The sequence below is a fragment of the Vulpes lagopus genome, chromosome 1 (assembly GCF_018345385.1).
Source record: "Vulpes lagopus strain Blue_001 chromosome 1, ASM1834538v1, whole genome shotgun sequence".
Taxonomy (NCBI): Eukaryota; Metazoa; Chordata; class Mammalia; order Carnivora; family Canidae; genus Vulpes; species Vulpes lagopus.
In genome coordinates, this window is record NC_054824.1 from 146,991,970 (window position 1) to 147,005,586 (window position 13,617).

At 46.2% G+C, this 13,617-nt stretch overlaps 1 protein-coding gene across 11 annotated transcripts in view; it reads right to left on the reverse strand.

The window, feature by feature from the left end:
* Positions 1-13,617, reverse strand: part of ENAH (ENAH actin regulator) — a 144,107-nt gene that overhangs the window by 108,322 nt on the left and 22,168 nt on the right. For 6 of the 11 annotated variants that reach the window (XM_041751660.1, XM_041751650.1, XM_041751640.1 and 3 more), the window contains exon 1: positions 2,051-2,604. The exons of the other annotated variants lie outside the window; for them this stretch is intronic. In XM_041751660.1, the coding sequence (XP_041607594.1) occupies positions 2,051-2,589 (539 nt within the window). In that variant the 5' untranslated portion in view covers positions 2,590-2,604. Of the gene's footprint in view, positions 1-2,050; positions 2,605-13,617 lie in introns of those variants that run through there. 11 annotated transcript variants of the gene reach the window in all.

Consider the following 13,617-nt stretch of genomic DNA (forward strand, 5'->3'; position numbering starts at 1 on the left):
ATGAATAAATGAATAAAATCTTAAAAAAAAAAAAAAAACAACCAGCTAAGTAAATTCCACTACCAATGCTTCCAAAAACTATTAGAATTTAAATTCCTTCACAAAATACGGATATATCATGCCTCATATTGCCATTCGAATAATAGGAAGGCATTTATGTCTCTGCCATTGCCAAAGTGGTTAAATAATATGCAACTAATTTTCTATGCTCTATCTACCAGCTTGTAATTAAATTCTGAGCAAAAACTAAGAAAAGACAGAAGCAACATTTTTAATTTGCTCAATACTAGCTATCAACTACTCTTCCAAGGAAGATCTCCTGAAGAGAAAGGTTATCAGTTTAAAAGTATTACCAGCCAGAACTAAGTGAATGTAATGAGAGGGAGGAGAGTGTGCCTCATCCTTAAGGCAAAGGAACGCGGTTTCAGCAACCAGGAAGCAGATTTCAGCTATATACCAATGTGCACCTAATCCCCAAACAGACTGTTTGGCAGCTGCTGCCCCTGCAGAGTGGCCTCCATCCTCATCCAAAAATCCCCCTGGAGGAGAATAACAACTCTCTGAAAGCAATCAGCCTTCCTAACATTAAACTTTTCGATAACTTAGGGGGGGGGGGTGAACCATGGGCCAATGTCCCCAAAAACTAAAACCACCAGCAGCTCTTTGTACGAAAGGCTAACCCATGTCTCTTTTTAAAAAATGGCCATCCATATACACAACTGGCCACAGGAATGGCTTTTAATCAACCAGTTGCCAGTTTGGGATTCCTGTCTTATCTCTCTCCTTCCAAGAGAATACAGCACAGAAATAAGGGAACAGTAATTGCCTCCGCTCCTGCCGTCACTCCTGCTTCGTGGCTCACTAATAAGTAGTTCAGGGATCCTAGACTGGTGCTCAGAGCTCTCCCCATCCATCCATCCATCCATCCAGTCCACAAAGATTCACTGAGTGCCTGCTAAACGTCAACCGCTGTTGTACCTTGCTTTCTCCTCTGAATCACTGATGAATCCTCCAAGATTTCTAGACCAAAAAGTGAACCAAGAAGTTTTATATTCGATTTATAACACTGAAATGGAAAAAGCAGAAAGCCACCTCTATGCCTTAAACTTCCAGGTTTTTAACTATCTTCATACCAGTAACTACTGGAAAGCCCCTTAAACCAAAACCAAACCAAACGCCAAAGGATTCGGCCCCAGGAGAAGGGCAGAGGCTGAGGGAGCCCCAGAACCCCTACAGGGGCATACCCTGAACTGCAGAGGCGCCCAACTCACATCGACTCATCTCCCTCCTCAGCCTTTCGTCAAGCTGCGGCCGGCGACACACACGCTGTGCAGACCCCAAGCCAGCACCTGCAGCACGGACACACGGAGGGCACACGGGGGGCGCACGGAGGGCACACGGGGGACGCACACGGCCTCTCGGACAGCACCTGCCCTTAGCAGGGGCGACGTACCCTGACACGCTCTAGTCTTTCAGCTGATACACGGTTAAGCCAGTTCCCAGACCACCCACCTAGAACATTCCCCGCTGCCCCAGAATTCTAGAGACCGAGGGAGGGAGGATGACTACTGGAGAGAAGACCCAGGGAGCCTGGGGACTACGAGGGGGGTCCCCGTGCCCAAGGCACACAGGAGCAGCATGGAGGGGAAGGGATCTTCAAGCCTGGTCGCCTCCGTGGGAAACTGAACGGGTGGTTCTGGGAAAATATTCTTAAGACGCGTCTGTGAGGTCAGCGCTGCGGCTCCAGAGTGCGCCGCTCAAAGCAGCTGGGGATAGCTGCACGGCGCGGCGCGGCCAGTATGTGCCGGTGTCTGAGAACCCGTTAAGGTTCCCACTGTCCCTTACAGGGGACCAGACCCTCTGGACAGGCCACCGCGGAGGGGAGCGCGCCCCTGCCGCGTCCCCGGGGTGCTCTCCGGCCGCCAGTCCTCGTCAGACCGCAGCCCTGAGGCGGTGCGGGGCTCGGGTTCTTCGCCGGGGGCCGGGGGCGAGGAGGTTGCGTCCCCAGATCCGTCTTGCCCGGTGCCTCCCAGTTTCCAACACCAATTACCGGCAGACACGCCTGCCCCTTTTCATGGAGGTCCCGGCCCAAGCTCTTGCTCTGAACGTGGTCTTCCGGGGCTGAAGGTGCCACTCCGCCCCCGGAGGTCCGTCAGCGCGCGCCCGCCCGGCCGCGCCTCGGCAGCCCCGCGGACCGCCATCTTGCCTTCCCAGCAGGCAGCGCGCCGGCGGCCCCGTACCTCCGCCTCCGCCTCCGACCTCCGCGGGCGGCACGTGCACCCGGCACGTGCACCCGGCCCGTGCACACTGCACCACGCGCCTCAGCTCGCCCGGCGGTCGGCGGTCGGAGGGCAGGCCGCAGCGCCCCCCCCGCCCCCAGGCGAGTCCCTGGCATCCAGGAGGAGCGCACGACTGCACTGGGCCTCCGCCCACCGCGTGCATCCGCCTGTCCAGCTCTCCCACAGACTTCAGGCCACACCGAAGGCGGACACGACCTTTGCAGTCCCCGACGGCCCACCTGTCGGCAGAGCCTGGACAAGGCCGGGGGCCATGCGGCCGGAACCCGCCCCATTCCCCGCGGGCGGGCATCCTCCGCTGAGGAGTGGCGGCGACCCCAAGACCCACGTCCCCTACCAGAGGCCGCAGCACGCGCCGACACGCCGCCCTCCGTGGCACCCCGGCCCCTTCACGCTCGAGGGCCCGCCCCGCGCCCCTCCCCGCCCCCCAGTGACCCGCTCCTGACCTCCGAGGACTCCGGGCAGCCCGCTGGGCGGGTCAGACACACGCACGCAACCTAGAAGAGCCAAAACCACGGAAACAGACTAGAGCGGGGGTGCGGAGGGAGCACTCGTCCGTCCAGCTGCGAGCTAGTTCTGGGGCCCCTGCAGCACGACTGCGGCCGTTCTTGTTCCACAGCGGGGGCTGTGCACACAGGCCACCGTGCGAGCGGACGGAGGTGCCGCACACATGGATCACACCGTCACGCTGCACGTAAACGTACCCATGTTACCGGTCAACAAAATCCCAGGGAAGCTGGGGAAAGCAGCAAGGTGCACGCTTCATCAGCGCTGAGGTGGTTTTACATACACAGCCAGAGAATCCTGTCACCATCCCCCAGACCCCTCCGTGGGTCTTCCTACATGAAATACCTCGAATCCAAACTTTTCTCCCATATGCCACACGAGCCCCCCCCACCCCTCGTCTTCCCCTAACAGGTACAAGTACAAGCTCCCCGACACGCGCTTGCTCTTCCTTCCAGAGCTCCGTCCCACAGCCCAGGGCACAGGGGCCATTCAGGTCCACTTACGCTCCCCCATACTCTCCCCTCCCCCATGCTCTCCCCTGCTCCCCCTGCCCCACACTCTCTTCCAAGAAGCGCTCCTTCTGGGACCCCTGGGTGGCGCAGCGGTTTGGCGCCTGCCTTTGGCCCGGGGCGCGATCCTGGAGACCTCGGATCGAATCCCACGTCGGGCTCCCGGTGCATGGAGCCTGCTTCTCCCTCTGCCTGTGTCTGTGTCTCTGCCTCTCTGTGTGTGTGTGTGTGTGTGTGTGTGTGTGACTATCATAAATAAATAAAAATAAAAAAAACTTTTAAAAAAGCGCTCCTTCTATCACCGACTTCAAAAGCAGCTGAAAATCGGTTTCCACCCCCCACACGTGAAACATTCTGTGTACTATCATGATAGATACGCAGTTAGGGTGTTTTGTTTTGTTTTGTTTTGTTTTATTTATGATAGAGAGAGAGAGGCAGAGACATAGGCAGAGGGAGAAGCAGGCTCCATGCACCGGGAACCAGACATGGGATTCGATCCGGGGTCTCCAGGATGGCGCCCTGGGCCAAAGGCAGGCGCGAAACCGCTGTGCCACCCAGGGATCCCCAGTTAGGGTGTTTTTAATGTTATCCGTCAACTCTTTAAAAAGTCTTATTATGAAGACCATGTAACAATATGGAAAAGTAACATGATACCATGTGAAATGAAGACACACCAAAGGTTATGCATCCCAAGTGTCTGGGTTTATAGGTAACTCCCTTCTCTTTCCTATATTCCAAATTTTTGTTGACAGTGCTTCTGATTTTTTTTAAGATTTTATTTATTTATTCATGAGAGACAGAGGCAGAGACACAGGCAGAGAGAGAAGCAGGCTCTATGCAGGGAGCCCCATGTGGAACTCCATCCTGGGACTCCAGGATCACACCCAGAGCAGAAGGCAGATGCTCAACCACTGAGCCACCCAGGCGTCCCATGCTTCTAATTTTAAATTGAGGATAATACATATGTTCCCTAACTTACCTGACCTGATGGTTTCATGGGTACATACATGTCAGAGCTTATCAAACTGTACACTGTGAATGTGTGACACTGACCATATAAAGTGGACATGAATGAAGCTGTTAAAATGTCTCAGTGGTATGCACTGCCTGAGAAACTGGCAGAATGATATAAATGCAAACCTCAAGTGTGTCACTGTGGGAAAGTCTGGAAGGGGAGGGACCAGACAGGAATCTGCTTTATAAAATCAAAGAGTAAATTTCAAAAAGAAGAAAGGACAAAAAAGGGAAAAAAAGATATACTTCTAAAGAAGCCCCCTCCCCCACACCCAAATACATACCCAGTGCACAGAAGCCTTCTCTACTTGAAGCAAAAAACAAAACTAAACTTGTAAGTTAAAGCATTAGAAGTAGAACTTTTGTATTGCAGAGATTTGGATGCAGAGATTTGGGTTCTAAAACCCAGAAGAAAAGCAGCCAAGAATTTTCAAGACACTAGAGTTCTTCCCCACAGATTTAAGAAATCTCAGAAAAAAATCAAAAAATAGTCTTCAGAAAGGAACAAGAAAAAGAGGTAGTACGTTGTTTTTTTGTTTGTTTAGGGATATATGCTTCTTGTGCTTTGCTTTTATATTCTGTTGCCCTATTTTTTTGTATTTTATCTGCAATCAGTAAATTAGTCCTTTTGTTTTAAAAAATGTTTTTCCTTTTTTTTTTTTTTTTTTTGCTTTGCTGAATATTAGTAAGATACTTCCCCAAGGGCTCTCAGATTAGAGGGTAACCCTCCTATGTTGGGTAGCTATTCTAAAAAACACGTGCATTAACCTGGTGAGTGAGGAAAGGAAATAGCCAACAAGTCCTTTTTATCAGCAGTCAGAAACCTGTAATTTCACCTATAAATTCCAAAGCACAAGGATTCTCTAGGTAACAAATCTCTTGGAAGAAATAGAGGCTTTATATGTTAAAAGCTTCGTAATTTAGTGACAGTGAAGCAATCTGTCCCAGAGAACAAAAGAGTGCTGTTTCCTACAGACTCTAACCAGAGGGGCTGAAGAAGCCAAGAGTAAGGTCCCCTGAAAGGGACATACTCGGGATCCTGGTTCTTGTGATGCCTGGCATAGGGTCAATTCTCCCCAGGCCACATTCTTATCACTGCATCACCAAATAAGTGGGAAAGCTACAGGGTAAGTGTCCCTGATCTGGTGGGATGTGAAGTGGCCCAGTTTGGTATCTGCTGGTAGAGTGCTGTAGCCAACAATGTGGACACAGAACACTTAGACATGAGGTCCCAGGCTCCCTACTCTCCTACATGATCTACTCCTCAAGGTGGAGTGGTCAAGAGCCAAGCAACAGTCTTACTTTAAAAATGAGTTTTCAGGAGCACCTGGGTGGCTCAGTCGCTTAAGCATCTGAGTCTTGATTTCAGCTCAGGTCATGATCTCCAGGTCCTGGGATGGAACCTCGCACTGGATTCCTCATTCAGCAAGGTCTGCTTGAGGATCTTCTCTCCCTCTCCCTCTGCACCCCCCTACCCCATGCGCGGGCTCATGCATGCACGTGCACTCTCTCAAATGAATAAATCATTTTTAAAAAAGATTTTTCATTCCAACAGTCAAAAGCTACAAAATCCTTAATTGAGGCATAGATATTTAGTTTTAAAAAACTAAGGTACAAGCAACCACTTGAAACAAGTAAATATAAAATACAGATAAAATTTACTAAATGATTCTCAGCTTGAATTCTAGTTTTCATGACCTACCTAATGCAGCATTTGGTAGACAGAAGTGATTTTCTTTTTCATTGCTCAGAGTTTGTAAGAAATGAGATGTCTTACCAATTTTCTTTTCAATTTTCTTGGGATGATGTCAAGCACCAGCCTTGTTTTATTACTGTAAAGGGAGTGAGGCCAGCTACATTTCCCAACAAGCTCTATAATCCTGCAAACTTAATAGATCATTAAAATGTTAATCGACCTCTTCTATTGTAAGACTTCACCTTCAGACACATCTCCTATCTTTTTTACATATAACTAAATTTTGCTATTGTCCTCCTTAGTTGAGTATCACAATGGATACCTGCTTCCAGCATTCCTTCAGCCACTTCCATCCCCAGCACCCCTGGGGCTCATCACAGAAGCCCTGCCTGCTGGAGAAGAGGGATGATGACCCAAGAAGAGCTGTCACCAGTCTTAATCCAGGATGTTTCTATCTGAAGATTACAGCAAACATTCTTTGAGTTCAGCTTATGAAAGCTGGAAAAATGGAAATCTGGAGACACTATGAAGAAAGACGGTGGAGACAATGAAGCCAAGCCCTAAGAAGAGACAGAGTAACTCCTGGTCAACCAAAACTGCTTGCTTTCTTCTCATCCCTAAAGGCCTAGAGCAGCTGATTCTGGAAGCAGGTACTTTGTAAGCTGACCTGAATTTCCATCTTACTACTACAGAGACACAGCCAGGTGGCTGATGTACAGATAGGGTCCAGTCCCAATGAGAATGAAGAACACCATTTCTGGAATACCTAGGGACTTCTGGATTTGTGTTAACTGTGCTACAAACACTTCATTTCTTCTATTTCCCCCTCATTCTTAGAAAGGCAAAAGCACAGTCACAGTCAAGTAAATGCGTACCGTGCTCTATAAAGGCAGTGATGGTGACAAAAGTGGGCTGCCCAGCAGCAGGCTGTCCACTGTGCCAACAGCTCCAGTTACTGTTCATCAGCTGACGTGAAAAATACTAATGTGAGAAGAGGGAGCAGTGTGTGCGGGCCCAGGCACACAGCAGGTGATGCTCACACGAGGAGCCGCTCTGAGCACGCACTTCCGTCCTCATTCAGGAGGATACGGGCAAACCTCCCTGCTACTAGAAGAAAACGATGGGATCTAATGCTTACAAAATGAGGGTAAAGACATTCGTTTAAATGTTACAGGTCTTGGGCAGCCCTGGTGGCTCAGCGGTTTAGCGCCGCCTTCAGCCCAGGGCGTGATCCTGAAGACCCAGGATCGAGTCCCACATGGGGCTCCCTGCAGGGAGCCTGCTTCTCCCTCTGCCTGTGTCTCTGCCTCTCTCTGTGTGTGTCTCTGCCTCTCTCTGTGTGTGTCTCTGCCTCTCTCTGTGTGTGTCTCGTGCCTCTCATGAATATAAATAAAATATAAAAAACTAAATAAATAAAAATAAATGTTACAGGTCTTATGTCAACAATGTTTAGAATTTAACCCTTTGTGTTATTGTTTTAGTTAAAAACTCTGTCCCTGCAATACCTCTTCCTCAGTCAGCATGAATTTGCAGGGACATACCACACATATGGATGTGGACTCGTGGAACTGAAGGTGCCTATTAGATGTACAAACGACTTAAGTTCTCAAATGATTACCCAGAGCTCACCAAGAGAGCGAGTCAGATGTGGGAGTCAGCAGCACTGGGGGGGGTGGGAGGGTTAGACCAGGGAAGAATGCAAGTTCTAGGGGGAGAAGAGAAAGACAACAGAGGGAAGGCCATGGACAAAGCCAGTGTCATACAGAGAGAAGCCAGAGCTGCAAGTCTCTCAAGTCAAGTGGTTCAAGGCCAGGATGGCCGGCAGTGCTGGCTGCTGGGACAAGGCCGGGGCAACCAGGAGTCCCTGCTCTCAGCCTCCTCTCTTCAGAGAAAACGTTCTACCAGCACATAATAGCTTGGAATCCTAGAACAACCTCTTCAAGAAAAGCCACTTAACCTGCAGAGTTGTTCATGATCTTCTAGCTAAAGAAGTATCAGTAACTCAGGCTACATAGGAGAAGCATCTCCCCGCCCCTGGCAGGCGGCTCCTGAATCTGATGACGTGGGATGCCTCTGCTGACCGGCAGGGTGAAGGAGAGAGCCAAACCTGTTTCTGCCCCCAGCGGTAGAGGCAATGGCATTTTAAACACTCCCTACTTGTCCCATACCATCCAACTTATCAAAATATTTAAAGCAGAAAAAGTCAGTTACTTCTAGCATCCAAAGGACACAACATTAAATGAAAGCTTACCTGGGTAGCAAAAGCATCACCGCACAATTTAAAGAGAGCTGGAGGAGACACTTTGTAGCCAGGCCCTCCTTCTCCCAAACCCAATGCTAGCACCTTTCAAATCTAGGTATAATTCAAGATAAAGACCCAGCAGAGCCATGAGTCAATTCTTCTGGATTTAAAGGTCAACATCAAAACATTCTCTGTTGCTGCTGGTTGCAGTGAAATGGACACTCCATATATTTGCAGGCTGGCATGAAAACTGGCAGGAGGCTTTGGAAAGCATTTGACACTATGATTCAAGAGCTTTTAAGACTGTTTCTATTTATTTGGAGATCTAATACTATTTCTGGAAATCTATCTTAAGGAATTAGTCTGCAATTAGGAAGAAAAAATTTATGGAAGCATTTTCCTTATACAAAATCACTTTAAGCATGTAAGTAGCCATTTAAAAAAAAAAAACAGGTAAATCACAGTGAAATATGCAACTAAAAAAAATCAAGGTTTTTAGAAGCATAGAAAATGCAAAACATCAAGTGAACAAAACAAAAACTGCAGAGTGCATAATCAAATGTGTACATAAATGCACAAAAATAAAAGGAGGGTTTTTTAAAGATGGTACAACAGCAAGTGAAGAGAAATGGAAGCAAACATAGAGCAAGTCTGGTTGATGAAGACAGGAACATACAAATCGGGGGGGGGGGGGGGGGGGCAGGTCGAGGAGTTTCAAGGCAGAAGACGTGCCAGAATAGGAGTTGGGGGAGAGAGGCCGTCAGAGGGAAAAGTAAGTTCTTTAGCTAAAGAATGGAAATAGAGGGATGCCAGGGTGGCTCAAGAGGTTGGGCATCTGACTCTTGATTTTGATTTGGGTCACAGGCTCAGGGTTCAGGATTAAGCCCTGCATGGAGCTCACGCTGGGCGTGGAGCCTGTGTAGGATTCTCTATCTCCCTCTGCACCTCCCCAAGCCTCTAAAATAAATAAATCTTTATTTTTTTAGAAAAGAATGCGCGGCAGCCCCGATGGCCCAGCGCCTCCTTCAGCCTGGGGTATGATCCTGAAGACCTGGGATCGAGTCCCACATTGGGCTCCCTGCATGGAGCCTGCTTCTCCCTCTGCTTGTGTCTCTGCCTCTCTCTGTCTGTCATGAATAAAATAAGTAAAATCTTAAAAAAAAAGAATGGGAACAGAGATACGGTAGCCCAAGGAAAGGAAATCCATCATCGTGTGCATGAACTGAAAAGCTCCAAAGATACTTGGAACTGCCTCCTTCTGTTTTACTCTGGCCTCTTGCTCCTTATTCTAGATCGTCCAGGTTCTCCATGAAAAAGAGGAGCATGAACTCAGAGAATACCGAGAAGCAGAAGATCCGATGATGCCGATTCGCTTTTCGCTTTAGACCTTGGACTGCGTCACATCAGAATTCCCTAGTAACAACGTACCTTCCTATACACGTGTACTATGCTCCCAGAAAATAACTGCAGCACTGTGCATGCTCCCAGGAGGAACAGCACAGGAAATGGCCCAGAAATAGGCCAGAAAAGAGCACTAAATCCTCGACACATAACCATCACATTTATAATTTTATACACAATTCACCATACTATAAAAGAATACAAACTGCATCCTTTTAAAATGTATGACATTTACAAATTTATAGCCAAACTAAATTCATTAGCAGTTCAAGATACGGGTAAAAGGATATTAAAATTACCTGGAAAAGGTACAAAAGGTAATTTTGAAAAGATCATCACTCTCACCACTCAACAGAAAAGAAAGTAATTCCAAGAGAGCGTGCCATCTCGTGGCAGCTGAGCACACGGGTTGAACATAGAGGTAGTGGCCCGGACAGCCCTGTGAACACACCCAATGCCTGACAACTGTACATTTGACAGTATGTATACTGTGCCACCATGTTCTAGAAAAAGGCTATTAATCATGTCACCCACTTGCTATCAAAACATTTTCACTTCTCCCAGAAAAAAATAAACTATCGGATTTTGCATAAGATTCTATCCAAGATTAGGAATTCTATAAAAATAATCTTAATTAAGCAAGGGATTCTAATATCAATTTCTGGACCTGTACTTTTAAAAAAACAAATTTCAAAATAACATGTACTATGGTAAAGCTCTGATGTTCCAATTACTTAACTTGAATCTCCCAACAAAAATTTACTCATTTTTGAGTAAACAGTTACAAGACAAAAATACACATACAATACAAAGGAAAAATATAAAACCTTTTCTTTGAACACAAGCATTTTAGTGTAACTTCTAAGCAAGAACAGAAAGACCTCACATGCCTTAAAAGTAACCAATTAGAAACAGCAAGGAAAATCATCTTTAAACAGTTGTTTTAAAAAGAAACCTTGCAAAAGAGCCCAAAACCACTTCTCTCCGATTACAAAATGAGCATGTGGTGCAAAGGGACACAGAATACCAATTTACGATACCCTGTACTGACTGACAATGCTTGTTGCATGGCAACGAGATCCTGCAGTCTGAAAACAGCACAGAACTCCTTTTCTCCACTTGCCAAGCCAGTTAACCCCGTCGAGGCTGAGGAAGGATGCAAAAAACAGTTGTGCAGACACGACTACCAATACCAGCACTACCAACACCAGCACTTTAATGATGGCAAGTCTAAAGCCATAGAATCACAAGCCCAAATTCCAGCTCGTTTACACCTTGAGAGCAACTTATATGCCCTCACTCTTCAGGTTTTCCAACATACTAGAAAAAACTGCTGACGGTTGGGCACATTTCTTTGAAAAGCATCATCTGCAGGAGTTGTTTTTTTTAAGATTTTATTTATTTACTTGAGAGAGTGAAAGAGACTGAGAAAGTGAGGGGGAGGGGGGAAGGTAGAGGCAGAGGGAGAAGACTGCCCGCTGAGCAGGGAGCCCTATACATGACTTGATCCCAGGACCCTGAGATCACGACCCGAGCTGAAGACTGCTGCTTCTTCGAATGAGCCACCCAGGCGCCCCAAGAACTGTTTTTTGAATAAAAGTTCCTAGGTAATAACATACCCACACATCTTTTGTTTCATAATTTAAAAGAAGTAATTTGAGCCTTTCAGTTTATCTTCTAAAAAATCGTAATTTATGCACAAAGGCTGTAATTTCCTAACAACTTAAATTTCTCCTACTTAAAATGTTATTTGAACTATTTTTATGTATTACCTATACAGGGAATTAGTAATATGTCATAAAACTTTTGACAGAATTCTGCTTCATCTAAAGAACAAAACATAAAAGCTTGTAGTTAGTCTTGCCATGGCTTTAAATATGTTCAGTGTTTTGTTGGGATTCCCCCACTTCTTTTGCAAAATGGCTGCCACACTCTACCTAAGAACAGATTAAATATTAGATAAAATAAACTTAGAGTGGTTCTCAAACTTCTCAAAAATGAGAGGCCTTTTAAAGTCAGGAATTATACTTTCACTGTATGCTGATTGAGAAAATGTGATGGAAAAACACTTTAGGGGCACCTGGGTGGCTCAGTCGGTTAAGAAGCATCTGACTCTTGATTTCAGCACTGCTTATGATCTGAAATCAAGTGCCTAGTGCCACTCCTCCCTCAGCACTGAGCCTCCTTGAGATTCTCTCTCCCTCTCCCTCTCCCAAACAATTTTTAAAATATATAAAAGCCCCCTGAATATACTATGTTTGAAATCAATCTGTGTATCATTGTAACAGCGTGTACATGCATACTTGAAATATAATGCATGTGAACTGAGGGCTAGCGGTTTGGGATTACAGAAAAAGCTTAGTACACACAGGTATACACAGGTGCTCTGTAAAATAATCCTACAGCTGACTCAGAGTCCACAAATGAGAAATCATCGATCTACCAGAAAAGTTCAAATCATTTTGAAGATCTAGGGTACAGTGCATACAGGTTTGGAAGTGAGGCACTGCCAGGTTGGGGTCCAGGGTCTGCTGCCTGCTGGCCATGCTCACTCACTCACTCACTCGCTCTCTCCCTCCCTCTCTTGGGCCAGGGCCCCACCGAGGGTGATCCTCCCCTGCAGGTAGATGTGCCCTACACAGCACATCACTGTCATTCCTTCACCTGTCCTTCAAAGACTTACAGAATCTGGCCCTCTCTGCTATACTGCTCATCACTCCCTTCCTGTACAAAATCCAGGAGGAGGGCTGGACTGCGTGTGATCCTCAAAGGATGGGACACCAAAGCTGAGAAGCAGCTCTAGAACGTATAAGAATTACAAGCCCTGTAAAGTATCATGAGCAAGGTCTTGAGAATTATGTAGGACTTTGATGTGAACCTCAGCTGTCATTCACCAACCACCTAAGCCCCCAGGCTTCCTCCACTGTAAGTGACCGCTTATCCTAATCTGTTATATAAAGTGTTTCACTGGACACACTTAGCAAGTCTCCTGGCCTGTCCTTATATGTGCAACAAATAGTTGCTTTTATGTATCACAGATCTACTTATTTTACATAAGGAGAGAACATTAAAAGTCATCCTATATCACTGGCTGGTCCACTTGGTTTGTACCCAGTGTGAGCAAAGATTCACCTCGGAGACACTGTGCCCTATGCTCCTCGTGTCTGGGCTTCCAGATCAATGAGGAACATTCATCAAGTCTTTGGAACACAAAAGTTAATCCAAAAAAGGGATGCCTGGGTGACTCAGCGGTTGAGCGTCTTGCCTTTGGCTCAGGGCATGATCCCGGATTTCCCGCATCAAGTCCCACCTTGGGCTCCCTGCATGGAGCCTCCTTCTCCCTCTGCCTATGCCTCTGTCTCTGTGTCTCAAATAAATAAATAAATAAATAAATAAATAAATAAATAAATAAAATCTTTTAAAAAATCAAGAAGATACCTTTAAAAACAATGAGTTAAGTTTATTTTAAATACTTGCACTGAACAAACAATAAGGTATAATGATTTCTTTCAACGGGGTTTTTTGTTTGTTTTTCACTTCACTTGGGTTCAAATTCAAAGGCTGATTTTTTTTTCATCTTCATGTAGTTCCTAACTTACAAATGGGATTGTATCAACTGATTTTAAGGACAGATTTTCTTTTTTGAAACACTATTTACAAATTGTGTGTTACCAAGCTAAAGTCTAAATAACCAAACAGATGTGTCTTTTGTAATAAAAGTAGGGAACAGCATGAAAACCACCTTTTTCCACTTAAACATAAAACATTTAAATGTTTTAAATGTCGAGTTTTTCCAAAAAAATTGTACAGTAGTTCCTGGCATCACAGAATTTAGGGCAATAGTTCTCGACTAGGAACTTTCCCCCCATGCAACATTTGATGCTGTCTGGAGACATTTTTGATTGTCCTAACTACTAGGGGCAGGTTGGTGTGAGCTACTGGCACATCTAC